General features: G+C 35.1%; 1 protein-coding gene and 1 long non-coding RNA gene across 2 annotated transcripts; one reads left to right on the forward strand and one right to left on the reverse strand.

The window, feature by feature from the left end:
- The first annotated feature begins 1,726 nt into the window (after positions 1-1,726).
- Positions 1,727-3,194, forward strand: LOC145316268 (uncharacterized). The gene is made up of 2 exons (XR_013878399.1): positions 1,727-2,535; positions 2,967-3,194. It is a non-coding gene; the product is annotated as an uncharacterized LOC145316268 (long non-coding RNA).
- Positions 3,195-7,572: 4,378 nt separating this feature from the next.
- Positions 7,573-11,569, reverse strand: LOC145316254 (uncharacterized). The gene is made up of 3 exons (XM_080156676.1): positions 11,490-11,569; positions 10,878-11,122; positions 7,573-9,079 (listed from the first exon to the last, which is right to left on the reverse strand). The coding sequence occupies exons 1-3, from the start codon at positions 11,496-11,498 to the stop codon at positions 7,636-7,638; spliced, it is 1,698 nt and encodes a 565-aa protein (XP_080012802.1). The 5' UTR covers positions 11,499-11,569; the 3' UTR covers positions 7,573-7,635.
- Positions 11,570-13,449: the final 1,880 nt, after the last annotated feature.

The following is a 13,449-nucleotide window of genomic DNA, read 5'->3' on the forward strand; positions in this document are numbered from 1 at the left end:
AAAGACCCCCAAACGCTAAAATTTTAAGTAATGAGCTTATTTTTAATGATATCGAGCAGATTTTTTAAATGGAACCTTTTATTACATAGATGAGTTGATTAGCCACCCCATATTTCATTTTTGTACTTTACTTCTAGGGGCTTTTGGGGTAAAACCACACCCCCAAATACAAAATTCATAAGTTTTGAGCTTACAAGCCCCCAGAAGTAAAGTGCAAAAATGAAATATGGGATGGCTAATCAACTCATATATGTATTAAAAGCTTCCATTTAAAAAATCAGCTCGATATCTTAAAAAATAAACTCTTATCTTAAAATTTTAGTGTTTGGGGGGGTCTTTTTCCCCACTAGCCCCTAGAAGGAAAGTCCAAAAATTCAATTTTCAAAGTTTTACAGGTAGATCCAATCATATAAGAAAGTTTACAAAAAGAATTAGGTTGATAACTATAAAAACATGCCCAAACGGCAAGGGCAAAATTCGATACTGAATTTTCATTTCCTATAACTGTACAAACTCCCCCCATTAAGTAAAAAAATTTTAAATTCTTTTAAGTTACCGTTTTACAGTGCCCTAAACGGGTCTACAAATTAAAAGTTAACCTAACCCGAACTAAATTAATAAACAAACTAAAGAAAAACTACACTCTTCATCCTTATTTTTTTATTTATTTGATAATAAGAAAGGTTTATGTTTTAGTATTGTTAAGTATTAAATATTAAATTTCCATTTTGCGCATTTTGTACAACAAAAGAAAATAATACAATCCAAAAAATTGGTCTATAAATTTTCTCGATTTATTACAGTTTTTAAAAGCGAATCTTTTATACAACATATAATTTTATTTCCCCAAATAAAAGAGTGACAATTTTGAAAAAAGCCATTTGTAAAGTAATAAATATCTTACTAGTATGGCTTCGAAACCGATTTATATCTGCTGGATTAGAACCGATTCCAGCCATACTGATAATTGTAATGCATCGTATTGTATTGTTTACAACTTCCCATGAATGATGAATAAAAACCATAAAACTAATACCAGTTTAGTCTTAAATTTTTTTCATTTTCATTTAAGGAAATCTCTTAATAATACGATGTGATGAAAAATATTCTACCTAAATCTGCCGCGAACCGAACAAAAACATAAAAGTAGTAAAAATTTCCCATATTTTCTCAAATGATCTTTTTTCACAGCCTCTTTTTAAAAAAAAAAAGATAAATAAAATTGATCTAGCACTGAATTTTCTACTGATGAGAAGCACAATTAGAAATACTTTAATCAGACCAAACCAGTGATAAGATTTAACCAATAAGCAAAATAAATATTATTTTGTTGGTTAACGCCTGGTCCAAACAAGCATGAACATATTTCGCTCTAAAAATCTAAATCAAAATTAACCTTATTTAATTTATATGTATTTAAATGTAAATTGACTCTAAGTGAAATTGTATTATTAAAGTATGCAGTAAGTTCTAGTGAAATCTAATATAGTAAAATAGGTACTATGCAATATAGGGTGATTAGAATTGAGTGTTGTCATTCCTTTGTGCGAATTAAACGTGAGCACGTTTTTTCTAGGGAAGGATTGTTATCCCAACCTAAACCCCTTGAACTGGGGGAAGTAACTAGAACTCAGTCAGGAATCTACCATAGAACCTTGCCAGTATAGTTGAACTCTTCTGTTGTAGCTCCTAGGATTATCAATGCACGTTGCAGGATGGACGGCGGGCACGTTTCTAGTCTCCCATCCAAGTGAAATCTATTATTTTAAATTATTATATAGGGTGATAAACATTGAGTGAACAAAACCTTTACAATCAAAATTCCAAAAAAATGTAATCTTTGCCTGACAGACAGCTTTGAAATTATGAAAGCTTTCAAATCCAACATCCAAACTTTAAACACCAGAAATGAAATCTTCAGCAAATTCCCACACAGAGAAAAATGTCTCCCTATAAAGTACATGAAGATGCGAAACATATGCACAGCAATGTCTTTCCACTCTTTTTAAAAATTAAAGCAAAATTGAAGACATTTTACTTAATTTGCATTTTTTCAGAAAAATCTTGCCCAATGCAAACAAATCAAATTGATGTGTATTTATCTTCCAATAACGTGTATATCAGGAAGCTCAAGAGGAAATTCCACGAGAATTGCAGCTTGAAATGTGGCATACAATATACATTAAGCTGTGCGCGAAGCTTACCAATCTAATATTGGCCAAATGATTCTCACAACCAACCTCCGTTTGCATGCGAATCCTAACTTCAGAGTATCAGTGCTAAAAATAGGAAGCTCAAGGAGTTTTTTTTTTTTTTTGAATATTGTCGATTTAATTGAGCTTCCTAATTTCAGTTCACAGTAAGCTATATAGTAATGTTTTGCTGTCTAAAATGTTTATCTTAAATATTTATCATTAAAAGATAAGTAAATTAATCATGTTTATTTAATTCTTATTTTGAACATCTTGCTAGGAACTGATGATGTAAAAAAATGGTGAAAATTGTGTATTTTTATGAAAAGATTTAAAAATTAGGGTTGGCAATCCGTATCCGAAATGGGATCCGGAATCCGCCCAATTTTTAGCCAATTTTGGAATCCGAATCCGTAATCTGTTTTTTAATAGCGGATTCGGATTCTTAATTGGTAGGCTAAAATTTGCGTCTTGGGTGTTTATCATTCAACTCCGCCTTTATGAAGGCAAAGATTATCATCATTATATATAATATCTTTTAAAATCTGGTTCGATACACGAAAAAGAATTATAGAGACCACCAAGAACATTAATTTTTAGGACATATGTAGCACTTAAATTTTTTAATTTAAAAAAAAAGCCTTTTAAAATATTGCTAGAATCCGAAATCCGCTGGAATTCGGCTTTTTTTTGGACGGATTCTTGTAAGAATCCGTATCCGGTCCAAAAATTTGACGGATTGCCATCCCTATTAAAAATACAATCTATGTTTAGATTATTAATATTAATTGCCATTTATCTTGAGCAATTTTCAATATTCTTTGGAAGCAAATTGTGAGGCATCGCTGAGAGATGAGATTTTCTCTGTTTTAAGTTCATGTAGCAAATCTCTCCTCCATGTTGTTTTTTTTATTAGTTTGTTTAAATTGTTAGTTTTTAATCGATATAATGTTGTAAAAATTGAGTCTTGAAAATTTAGAAATAAATCTTGTTTGAATTTTATTTTTATTTGATGATTTTTAATCCAGGAAATTTTAATTGTTTTTTTTTATTTTCAGGAAAAAAGACCATATGTAGAGCATAGACTCTCTTCCATTGTCTGTGTGAAACTGTAGCAATGGTTTTATTATAACTTGGATCTTACACCAGAATATTATGATCTCTAATAAAGTGAAACTTGTAGCTGGTTAATTTAACGACCCCAATCCTCCCACTTTCCCCTTTCCTCCTACTAGATGAACGAACTGACCAATAAATGACGGGGAAAATAGCAACCAAAACTCTCGACAATTTTCCTCTGTCATAATATCTACGTATTAGTTCTACATCCATTCTGTAAGTTTTTTAACAATAACAAACTGAATCTAATTACTCAAAGTCGGGTTCTACATTGTTCTTACCCCTCATAAAAAATATTGGGAGAAGTTTATTTATTTGTGAGTAATTTAGCAATCTCAAGAAATATACATTTGTTGAGGCAATATAAGTATTTATTCTTACGGCCGATTAATTGGATTTGATATTTGGACATTTTTGTAGCGGCGCTACTCTGTAAATGAAATCAGTTTTGAAATTATGATATTTATCTTTCGACGGCTTCAATATTTATCCAGATTCTAGCTATGTTTTTGCACAAAATTAGACACGTTCTTAATTATAGTTTTGTTCGCCTTTTTCTGCGTTAAAATGTACAAAATTATTGACTATTATTAAATTTTGATTTGTCGGTTCATTAAGTTGAGTGTCCAAACGTTTCAACCACTAATTGTAATCTAAATAAGGGGCAATTTTGTGTATTATCATTACGCATGTACATCAATTTATCGGCCATTGTCTTATCCCTTTAGACCCTGGCTAAAACCACACTATTTTTTTTTGAAATGCCAAAAAACTATAGGATATGTGTATAACTACACTTTTGGACTTACTTATTCCTGTTAATTCAAGGTCATGTGGTGGTTAAACTAGTCAACTATAGTCTAGATCTACTTTGAAAATGCATATCATTGAGTAATAGATATAGAATATACGTGGATGGATATTATGACAGGGGATAATTTGTCGTCAATTTAGTTTGCTAACATGAACATCATTCATTAGTCAGTTCGTTCATTCACTAGGAGGGAATTGAATGGGGTAAAGGTTTAGGATTGAGATATTATTGTTTAAGCCAGCTATAATTTTCACTTTATTAGAGTACATGATAATCTGGTGTAAGATCCAAGTATAAATAAATCCATTTATTGAGTTTTTGTATGAGTACACAGAATACATATATATATCGGTGACAACAACCCTTTTATAAATTACTAGCGACTTCGTCCCTAGAAGCTTTAGGTTAACTTGTTGGGGGGGGGGGGGGGGGGGGGGGGTAATCGAACCTCCCCTCGGTACTAACAAAACTGGTTTTAATCGCGGAAAGCTGTCTATAATACTATGCGATAAATTAATATTCTATAGTTGATGCTTTTCGTAGAAGAAAATATTTGGTTGAATTTGCTAATTTAAAATTGTGTTGCAATGGCAATATGAAAAGAAGGATCGAGTGCAGTTCACGTAAAATGTTCCTGGTAACGAAACTCCGAAACTATAAACTTTAAAGGCTACTTTCCGCTGAACGTTCCACCGTTACATCCATCATCGATACAAAGAACATTTTACCATGAACTGCACCTGGTCCGAAAAGAAATTGGAAGTAGACCAAAAAATGGAGATGAAAAGTTGTACGATATGTAGTTCGTATAAAGCTTAAGATTTCGGTCACTACTAAACCAATAGGCTGTGCTTGTGAATGAACCTATTGGTTTGTTGGTGGTTATTTTCCTTAAAATTTAGGCCCCTAAAAATCAAAAAATCTTCTCTTAATCTCTTGGGTTGAAACCACTAGGGACAAGGGGCGAAACCATTTGTATGTAATAAAATATTAAGAAGTATGTGTGAATCTTTATGTCCTCTAAGATCTTACTAACGGCTGAAACGATCGTTCCACAATTTAAATAGAAGTTCAGCACTTGCCCCAGGAATGCTTTTGACCACTAGAAAAATGGAGGATGGGGAGAGAGTACCTCTTTTAAAGATATAGTTCCGTGAAGAAATATCCCCCCCAAAAAAAATTTTTTTGGATAAAGCAACTAGTTTTTAATACTGGAAGAAGATCTTAATATTTAACTGCAGGGAATTTTAATTTTTTTTCACTAGATTACCAATTACGGAATAATTTTCTTCCCCAATTAAAGCAATCAACGTTTCATTGAAACATTTCTTTACAGAAGGCAAAATTGAAGAAAACTTGAGAATTCTAAAATTTGAACTGTAATTAAAGATTGCCATGCTTCAAATCAAGTTTCTTCTCACCATTTCTTTTATGACTAAATTATTTGTTGTTTCAACAATTTTGTAAAGGTCAAGAGACAGCTCCAGTGCAATGCAATAAAGTTGTTTTGTATGTCTTGATTTTAAGATTTTTCAAAAAATATTACTAAAACTAAATATTACTTTCAAGAGCGCAGCTTCTCTTTAACTAGGGAATACTACGAAGTATTATTTTATACTAAAGATTTTCTGTTAGAACGTCTGTAATTACCTCTCATTTTTTCATGCTTAAATCAAAATTTTGAGCAAGTCAAAACCAGGGCTCATTAGCGACCATCAGCCACGCAGTTAACAAAAGCCTTACTGCCAGCCGCACGGCTTCGAAAGCCACCCAATTAGCTTCACTGTCAACCAAGCGGCTACTCGGTAAGCCACAGCCACCAAATTTCAAATCACCCACCTCTGCTATCACTAGCCGCAGCCACCATCTCATTCAAACAACTTAGACACTCTGAAGTAACATTCGTAAGACAAACCATGAATTATCTCTAAAATTAATAAACAAAAATCCTGTGAATTGTAAAGGTGCAATTACAAACAACGTTTTTATCTTTTTTAGTATTTGCTGCTTAATGGATATAATAAAATAACAAGAAAAGCAACTCTACAAAAGTAAACCAAGGTGTTTTTTTGTGATAATGGTACTCTTTTGTAAGGCTTTTAATCATTTCTAAATTCCAGGGCTCGGCAGCCGCTGGTGATCCTCAATCATTTTCAATTTCAAAAATAAGCTGAAAGTCTAAGCCTCTTCTTAAAACATCCAAACGAGTATTAATTTGAGGCTTTGGCTTGGCTGTCGAGCCCTGCTAAATTCACATTGGCTTAGACGACCTAGCAATGAATATATGTAAAATTGTGAACATACGTCATTGTTCACGGTAGTTACTTTATTGTCAACTACAAATTTATAAAACAAAGATGACAACATCTACAAATCCAAGCTCTGAAAGGTAGCACATATGAACAATGTAGAATGTCAATAGTTTCTGAGCAGAATATAAATGTGTGTTGAAACAAAATTGTTGCAAAACTTCGTAAACACAGGATAAAGTTATTAGGTATAAAAGTAATTTTTTAAACTTTTCATCAACGTATAGTTTGCTTTCAAACAGTGGCGTGCACCATTTTGTGATGGGGAATGCAATAATCAATTTCAAGGGGAATGTAGACATCCCCCTAGCGCAAGCCACTTCTTTTAAATTTTCATAGAATTGACGTTTTAAATGGAAGGTGAAGTTATTTTCAAATCTTGAATGTTGTTTATCGCATCGTATTATAGACAGTTTTCCGCGTATAGTAAAATTAAAGAATATAAGATTAATTCCAGTTTTGTTTGCCCCGGAGACCAAGGTTAACGAAACTTATATTAATATCATAATTTTTGATTATTCGTAGAAAATTGCCTAAAATTGATGCGATACATCAATTTCGGCCTCTCTAGGCTCACAAAACTGGTACGAATATAATAATTTTTATCTTATTATTTGAAGAAAAATGTTTGTAATACGGTACGATAAATGATTTTTCAGTATGGCATAGAACCGGTTTTAATCCAGTGGATATCAATCGGTTTTGAAGCTATACTGGAAACATTTTATTTTTACTTCCCTTTCTCTTCTAATAAAAGCTTGGCAACTCAGACTGTTACACACACGCGAACATTAACAAATGTAGATTAGTTACGTTTTTAACATTTTAAAAGTATTTAAAAGTGAAAGAAAACAAAACTTAAATTTAAGATTAAGTTGTATGATTTGCTTATAACAATGTGCATGTTCGCCCTAGGAACCACTATTTCAAAAATCAATTAAAAAAATAATACTTAAATCATTTTAAAATATGTCAAAACAGTATTTTTTTTATAGGTCATACGGACATTCTTGTGTACGAAATGAAAATTGACTTACTACTCTCACAAAGGATAATTCTAACAAGCCTTATGATAAAGCTATCCGTTACGGACGGATCAAACCTTACTGTAGAAACATTTTGCTTAAAAATAATAATATTATCAAGTAGAGGTATATTTATTTTGTTCTGTACACTATTGTAAATCATAATTTATAAACTCTTAATAATCTCTTCTTGTAAAAGATTTGCCATTTCCATAAGCATAAGATACAGGTGAGCTGACACCATGCACTCTATCAGCATAAACTCCGCCAACAGGAACAGCCTTGACACCAGCTGCTACAGGTACAGGGGCGGCGTGGACAGCCACGGCGGGAGCAGCGTGAACGTGTTCGGCCGCGTGAACAGCAACTGCGGGGGCAGCATGCACATGCTCGACGACAGCGACAGTCTCCTGGTGGCACACCTGGCGAGGCACCTGCTCGACCACGGGATGGCATTCCTGGCGAGGTACATCAGCACACTTCTGAACTGGAACCTGAACAGGGACCTGCTTGGGAACAAGAACACAGTCGGTAACAGGCTTGTCAACACAGTTGACCTCAGGTACTTGTCTGTTAATGGTAACACATTCTTCAACGGGCTTAGCTTCGCACTTGGTCTCGGGCACGGATTTGTTGATGGTTGTGCACTCAGTGACTGGCTTAGGGTTGCACACAGTCTGGGGAACAGATCTGGAAACAACATTGCACTGCTGAGTTGGGACCTGGACACAAACAGGAGCAGTTGTGCACTTGGGTACAGCAATGGTACGAGGAACCTGAACAGGGACTTGGCGACATTGACGCTCAGTATGAGCCTGGCAGTTGGCAGGGGTAGCAGCAACAGCTACGGGGGCAGCAGCAACTGGAACCGCAGCGACAGGAGCGGCAGCAATTGGTACTCTTGGGGCAATGGCATTGAAGATGGGGCTTTGTCCAAGGAAGAATTGTGCGTCAGCATCAGCGTCGGCATCAGCTTCAGCATCTGCTTCACGCTTAACTATTCCATTCTTTGAGGCAATGATAGCAGGAGCAGCAGCATCTACAATAGCACCAGTAGGGGCAATGTGAAGGTCAGCAGCATTCAGAGGCAGAGCTGCAAGTGAGGTAGCAGCAGGGGCAACACCATTGACGGCGGCAAATGGAAGGGCTGCAGGTCCAGCAGCGAAATGTCCAATGGGAACAGCCTGAGCGGCAACATGTCCAACGGGAACGGCCTGAGCTGCAACATGTCCAACAGGAATAGCCTGTCCAGCAACATGTCCAACAAGACGGGTAGAGGTGTCAACATGAACCTGAGTCTCGACACAAGAATGAGTGACAACATCGACACACTCGGTGGTGTAGCTAGTCTCTGTGACAGTCTTGGTCTCTGTAGTACATTGCTGCTGCTCTGAGCACTGCTCCACGGGCACTACGGTGCACTGGGTCTCGGGAACCTCGGTGACAATGTTGGTGCACTCGGGAACTGTACGGGTGGAGCAAACCTCCTCAGGAACAGTCTTCAGTGTGGTTGCACACTCCTGCACATTTCTGGTGGCACAACTTTGCTCAGGTACAGACTTGAATGTGGTGGCACAGTCTTGGACAGTTCTAGTGGAGCACTGCTCTTCACTCTTGGTACTAAAAAATAAAAGTATTAACGTCAGGTACAAGACAATGGTTGATAAAATAATGCACATACCCAAAGATAATACACAAAATTACCCCTTCTGTATGTTACAATTAGTAGTTGAAACGATTGGACACTTAACAAAATGAACTAACGAATCAAAATCTAATACAATTCCTCTAATGGAATAATACACGGCATGTGTTTATAAGAAACGTTATTACAAGACATTGGGGACTAGGGCTTTTCAGCCCAATGTCCCCTCACCCCCTGCACTGATTAAAGTAAAGAATAAAATTGGTTTGGTTAAGCCTAGACAACTTAATCAGCTTTAACCAAAAATTAGTTGTCTTTAATATGTAAATAATGTCATGCCATCACAATAAATTAAGACTAACTTAATCTCTTTTCAGTTAATTAACTGTGTGAAATCATTATAAATATAAGAGTAACAGGATGTCTGTCTGCATGAACCTCATAATATCTCAGTAAGTGCTGAACCGAAAGGTTTTACTTTGCACTGAAGCTACTTCAAGGAAAATTTCTAACTTATTTTGGATAGGGTACTCCCAAGAGAAATTACATATGGAAAAAAATCTCTTCCCCCCCCCCAAAAAAAAAAGAGAGAACACAGTAATAGTGTCTGACTGATTATGACGTAACAAAAAAAAAATAGCCAATGAGAGGCCGTTATTGACAAATGGTAAAATTTATATTGGCCTCTCATTGGCTATTTTTTTTTGTTACGTCATAATCAGTCAGACACTATTACTGTGTTCAAAAAAAGACTTCAACCCCATCTTTCTTTGCCAATAAAGGATTCTATGGGCGTTGCCGCTTATAAAAAAAAAACTATAAAATCAGAGAAGAAAGCCCTAATGTATTAATAAAATAAACAGATTATAACGTGTGTTTGTTTGTATGAGAGAAGTTCTAATTACACAGTTGAACTTTAAAAAGATTATCTATATATAGTGGACACAAACAATCATTCGTAAATTTTGAAATAATTTAGAAAAAATAATATGAAATTGAGAAATATATTAGAAGTGAATAATAATATTGAAAAATAATAATTATACATTATAATAATATGGATTCGAAGCCGATTAACAGCCATGTTGAAAAATAATATATAGCATCGTATTACAGACAATTTTTCACGAATAATAAAATTATCACCAGTTTTGTAAGCCCCACGGTAAGCTGTCTATAATATGATGCAATAAATAACTATTAATAAATCGTAAAATTTAAATTTAACATCCAATGAGATAATCTATTTTTAACAATTTTTGTTTCTGTATGAGCATAAATCAACAACAAAGCAGAAATGCACAAATTTTGCGAAATGATTCGTCGTGACTAGCGAACAAAATGGATTTTACAGATGCTAAAATATCCTTTTTGTTATTGTTCTTTGTTGATTGAATGCACACAGAGCTTTAAGTTGTTTATATTAGATAGTTTTAACCTTTAAAAAATAACATTTTGCTAGACATCCAAAGGTGTGCAAAAGCGTTGAGGGTGGCTCCTCGCAAATTTTAAGGATTGAATTTACCCCTACTCTTTTTGTTGGACCCGGCTTTGAGTATTTAATGCAATTTGTTATCTATAATACAAAGTTGAAAAATGTCTAATGTCTGTCTGCCAGGCTGAAGATTAAGATCTCGGTAACCGCTGAACTGATTTGGCTTTACTCTTCAGGGAATATAGCTCCTGGTTATGCAGTTGTTTTAAGATATTTTCTTGGGGGAGGGGGGGGGGATCTGTCACCCAAAACGGCAAAAATCATTTTAGGAAACTTACACATAGTTAGTGGTGGTCTCAGTGGTGCAGACAGCCTCATACACAGTTGAACAAACATCTCTGGTCACAGCGTCGTACACTGTTGTACACTTGGGGGCCACATGAACAGCTGCTGTCTTGTGATAGCCATGATGGTGGCCATACCCATAATGTCTGCCATACCCGAATTTTCCGTGCCAGCCGGGCTCGGCATCAGCCTCGGCTTCCGCGTGCACGGCGGCGGCCAGCAACAACACTGACAAAAACTATAAAAAAAACTTTATTATTGGATTTAAAATATACATGAATATTATGACAGGGGGAAAATTGTTGTCAATTTAGCTTGCCAACATGGAACTTTTTATTGATAAGTTCGTTTTTGTAGTATTGTTTTTGTATACTTGTAAAAATATTATACTTTGTAAAATAATAGCATCTAGAGGCTTTGTATTGAGGGAGGAAGGAAAGGTTAGATTTTAGAGATAAATTAGCCTAAACCCATCAAGGGACTAATGTAAAGCTTCCAGGGATAATAACTGGTTGGCAATTTTGAGCTACAGACAAAAAAATATCTTTTCTCTTTAACTTCAGTATCAAGAATAAATAAGCAATAATCAAAGAAAACAAAATTACCTTATTCATTATGGTAAAATTTAAAAAAAAATTGAATCCTCCCCACGCAATGGCTATGCGAGCTGGAGTGAGTAAAGACCCTGTGTCACAACTCCTTTATATACCAGGTCATCATGCGCTGGCGTCGGCGCGTGCAGGCACGGACCGGGACAACAGCCAAGGAGGACGTGACACGCCACGCATGTGTTCCGCGCGGGAACCATTTTCTTTGCCGGTGGTTGGAAATGGCTTTGAGCGCAGCAATATAACGCTTTTAGACGCATTGCAATGGTATCTAATTCTACATTATGAAACGTGACGCACAAAATGTTATTTAGATCAGGAATTTCCCTTTAGAAACTAGGAGATATGAGAAAAGTGTACTACTTACCAGGGAGGAGGGGGAAATTGGGCTGTTATTATGTTTTCTTAATTATTTACTCTACAACATTGCATAGTCGACTTGAATTTTGTTTGGTTGGTTCATTAAGTTGAGTGTTCAAATTTTTCAACCACTAATTGTAATCTACAGAAGGGGTTATCATCATTGGGGATTTACAATAGTTTATCAGTCATTATCTTATCCCTTTCGATCCCTGACTGTTTAGAGCTTAATTTCCCATTTCAGTGCTCTAATGGTCAGCACATCTGAAATAAAACAATTTGATGTAATTTAGAAAAGAGTTATTTGTATTGTAATGTTTTTTTTTACACTAGGATACCTTTTTTATTGGGAAGCTTCTCTATGATTCGCTTTGTTTGTCGGTCAGCCCGTAAAATGTAGATGGCTTAATTTTGTTGTGAAGATTCTGCTAACCGATGAACATACACTCAATAACTCACACTGTCTGTCTGTCTGTCTGTTACTTATATAGTTATACTAGAAAATGATATTTGTTGTCATCCTTTATATTCATTTTCAACAAGGATGACAACATCCAAAAAAGCGAAGCACTGAAACGGTAAGACAAACGGACATTTTCACTTGTACAGAACTGAAAAAGCAGAATAAGCAGAATAAATCTATAAGAGTCGAAGCAAAATTATAAGTAAATTTGTTGAAAAACTGCTTGATACAGGTGAATGTTTATGGACATACTTACATTTTTAGGACTTGATTATACAGCTGCTTCGCGTATAATATTATATTGTACTTCGTTGTCCCAGGAATCAGTATACGAAAAATCAGATCAATTGGATAATTAGATCACATAAAAATTAGTTGTTAAAAAAGTAAAAAAAATCAACATGTTTAAAATGGACGTACGGACATTCTGGTAATGATCATAAAGTTGCTACGCTTTCTAAATCGTACCTAACTACTACAGGAATCACCATGCAAAGTTTGAAATCGATAGGACAATTTTAACATGCCTAAATTAATGAAAAGAGCTAACTCTCTGTGATTGACGTACGGACGGACCGACCCTAATTATAGAAAAGCTTCGCTTTTAAAAATTTCATTTTCCTGTAAAAGGTAAAAATGTATAATCTTTGTGAAAACAAAGTAACTTGAATCTAACAGTTATTAACTCGATTTTTACATTTTTGAACAAACTATTTAAGCAAAGCTACTCAATAAACCCTCTTGTTTGTCCGTCATACGCTGCATAGGCTGGAGATTTGATTTAGTTGTCTACTATCTTACAATGATGACATGGCAGGAAAAGACAGCCACGCTTTATACATACACTAGCGGCTACGCCCCTTGAATCCTCTAGTGGAACTTTAAGGGGGGGGGGGCTTGCTTTTTTGGGGCTATTTCTCTTGGGAGGGTTGTGGTAGCCTCCCCCAAAATAGTTATAAACCTACTTTCACATGGATTCAGAAGTTAGCGAGATTCTTCGCTACAAACAAACAAAACATACTATTTTATATATAATAGGATGGGTGAATAACAATTTCTTTCAGGATTTCTCTTGGCCGGTATTTAAGATAGACTACTACTGAAGATTTTCTTGCAATTTTATCTAAATATACC

Source organism: Acartia tonsa, chromosome 4 (assembly GCF_053477335.1).
Source record: "Acartia tonsa isolate MP-2025a chromosome 4, ASM5347733v1, whole genome shotgun sequence".
In the NCBI taxonomy this organism is placed as follows: Eukaryota; Metazoa; Arthropoda; class Copepoda; order Calanoida; family Acartiidae; genus Acartia; species Acartia tonsa.

Excerpts from the sequence above, each read along its gene's own strand:
- LOC145316254 (XM_080156676.1), bottom strand. Across the intron at positions 9,080-10,877 it reads GAGACCACCACTAACTATGT|TACCAAGAGTGAAGAGCAGT; the intron begins GTAAGTTTCCTA and ends TTTATTTTTTAG.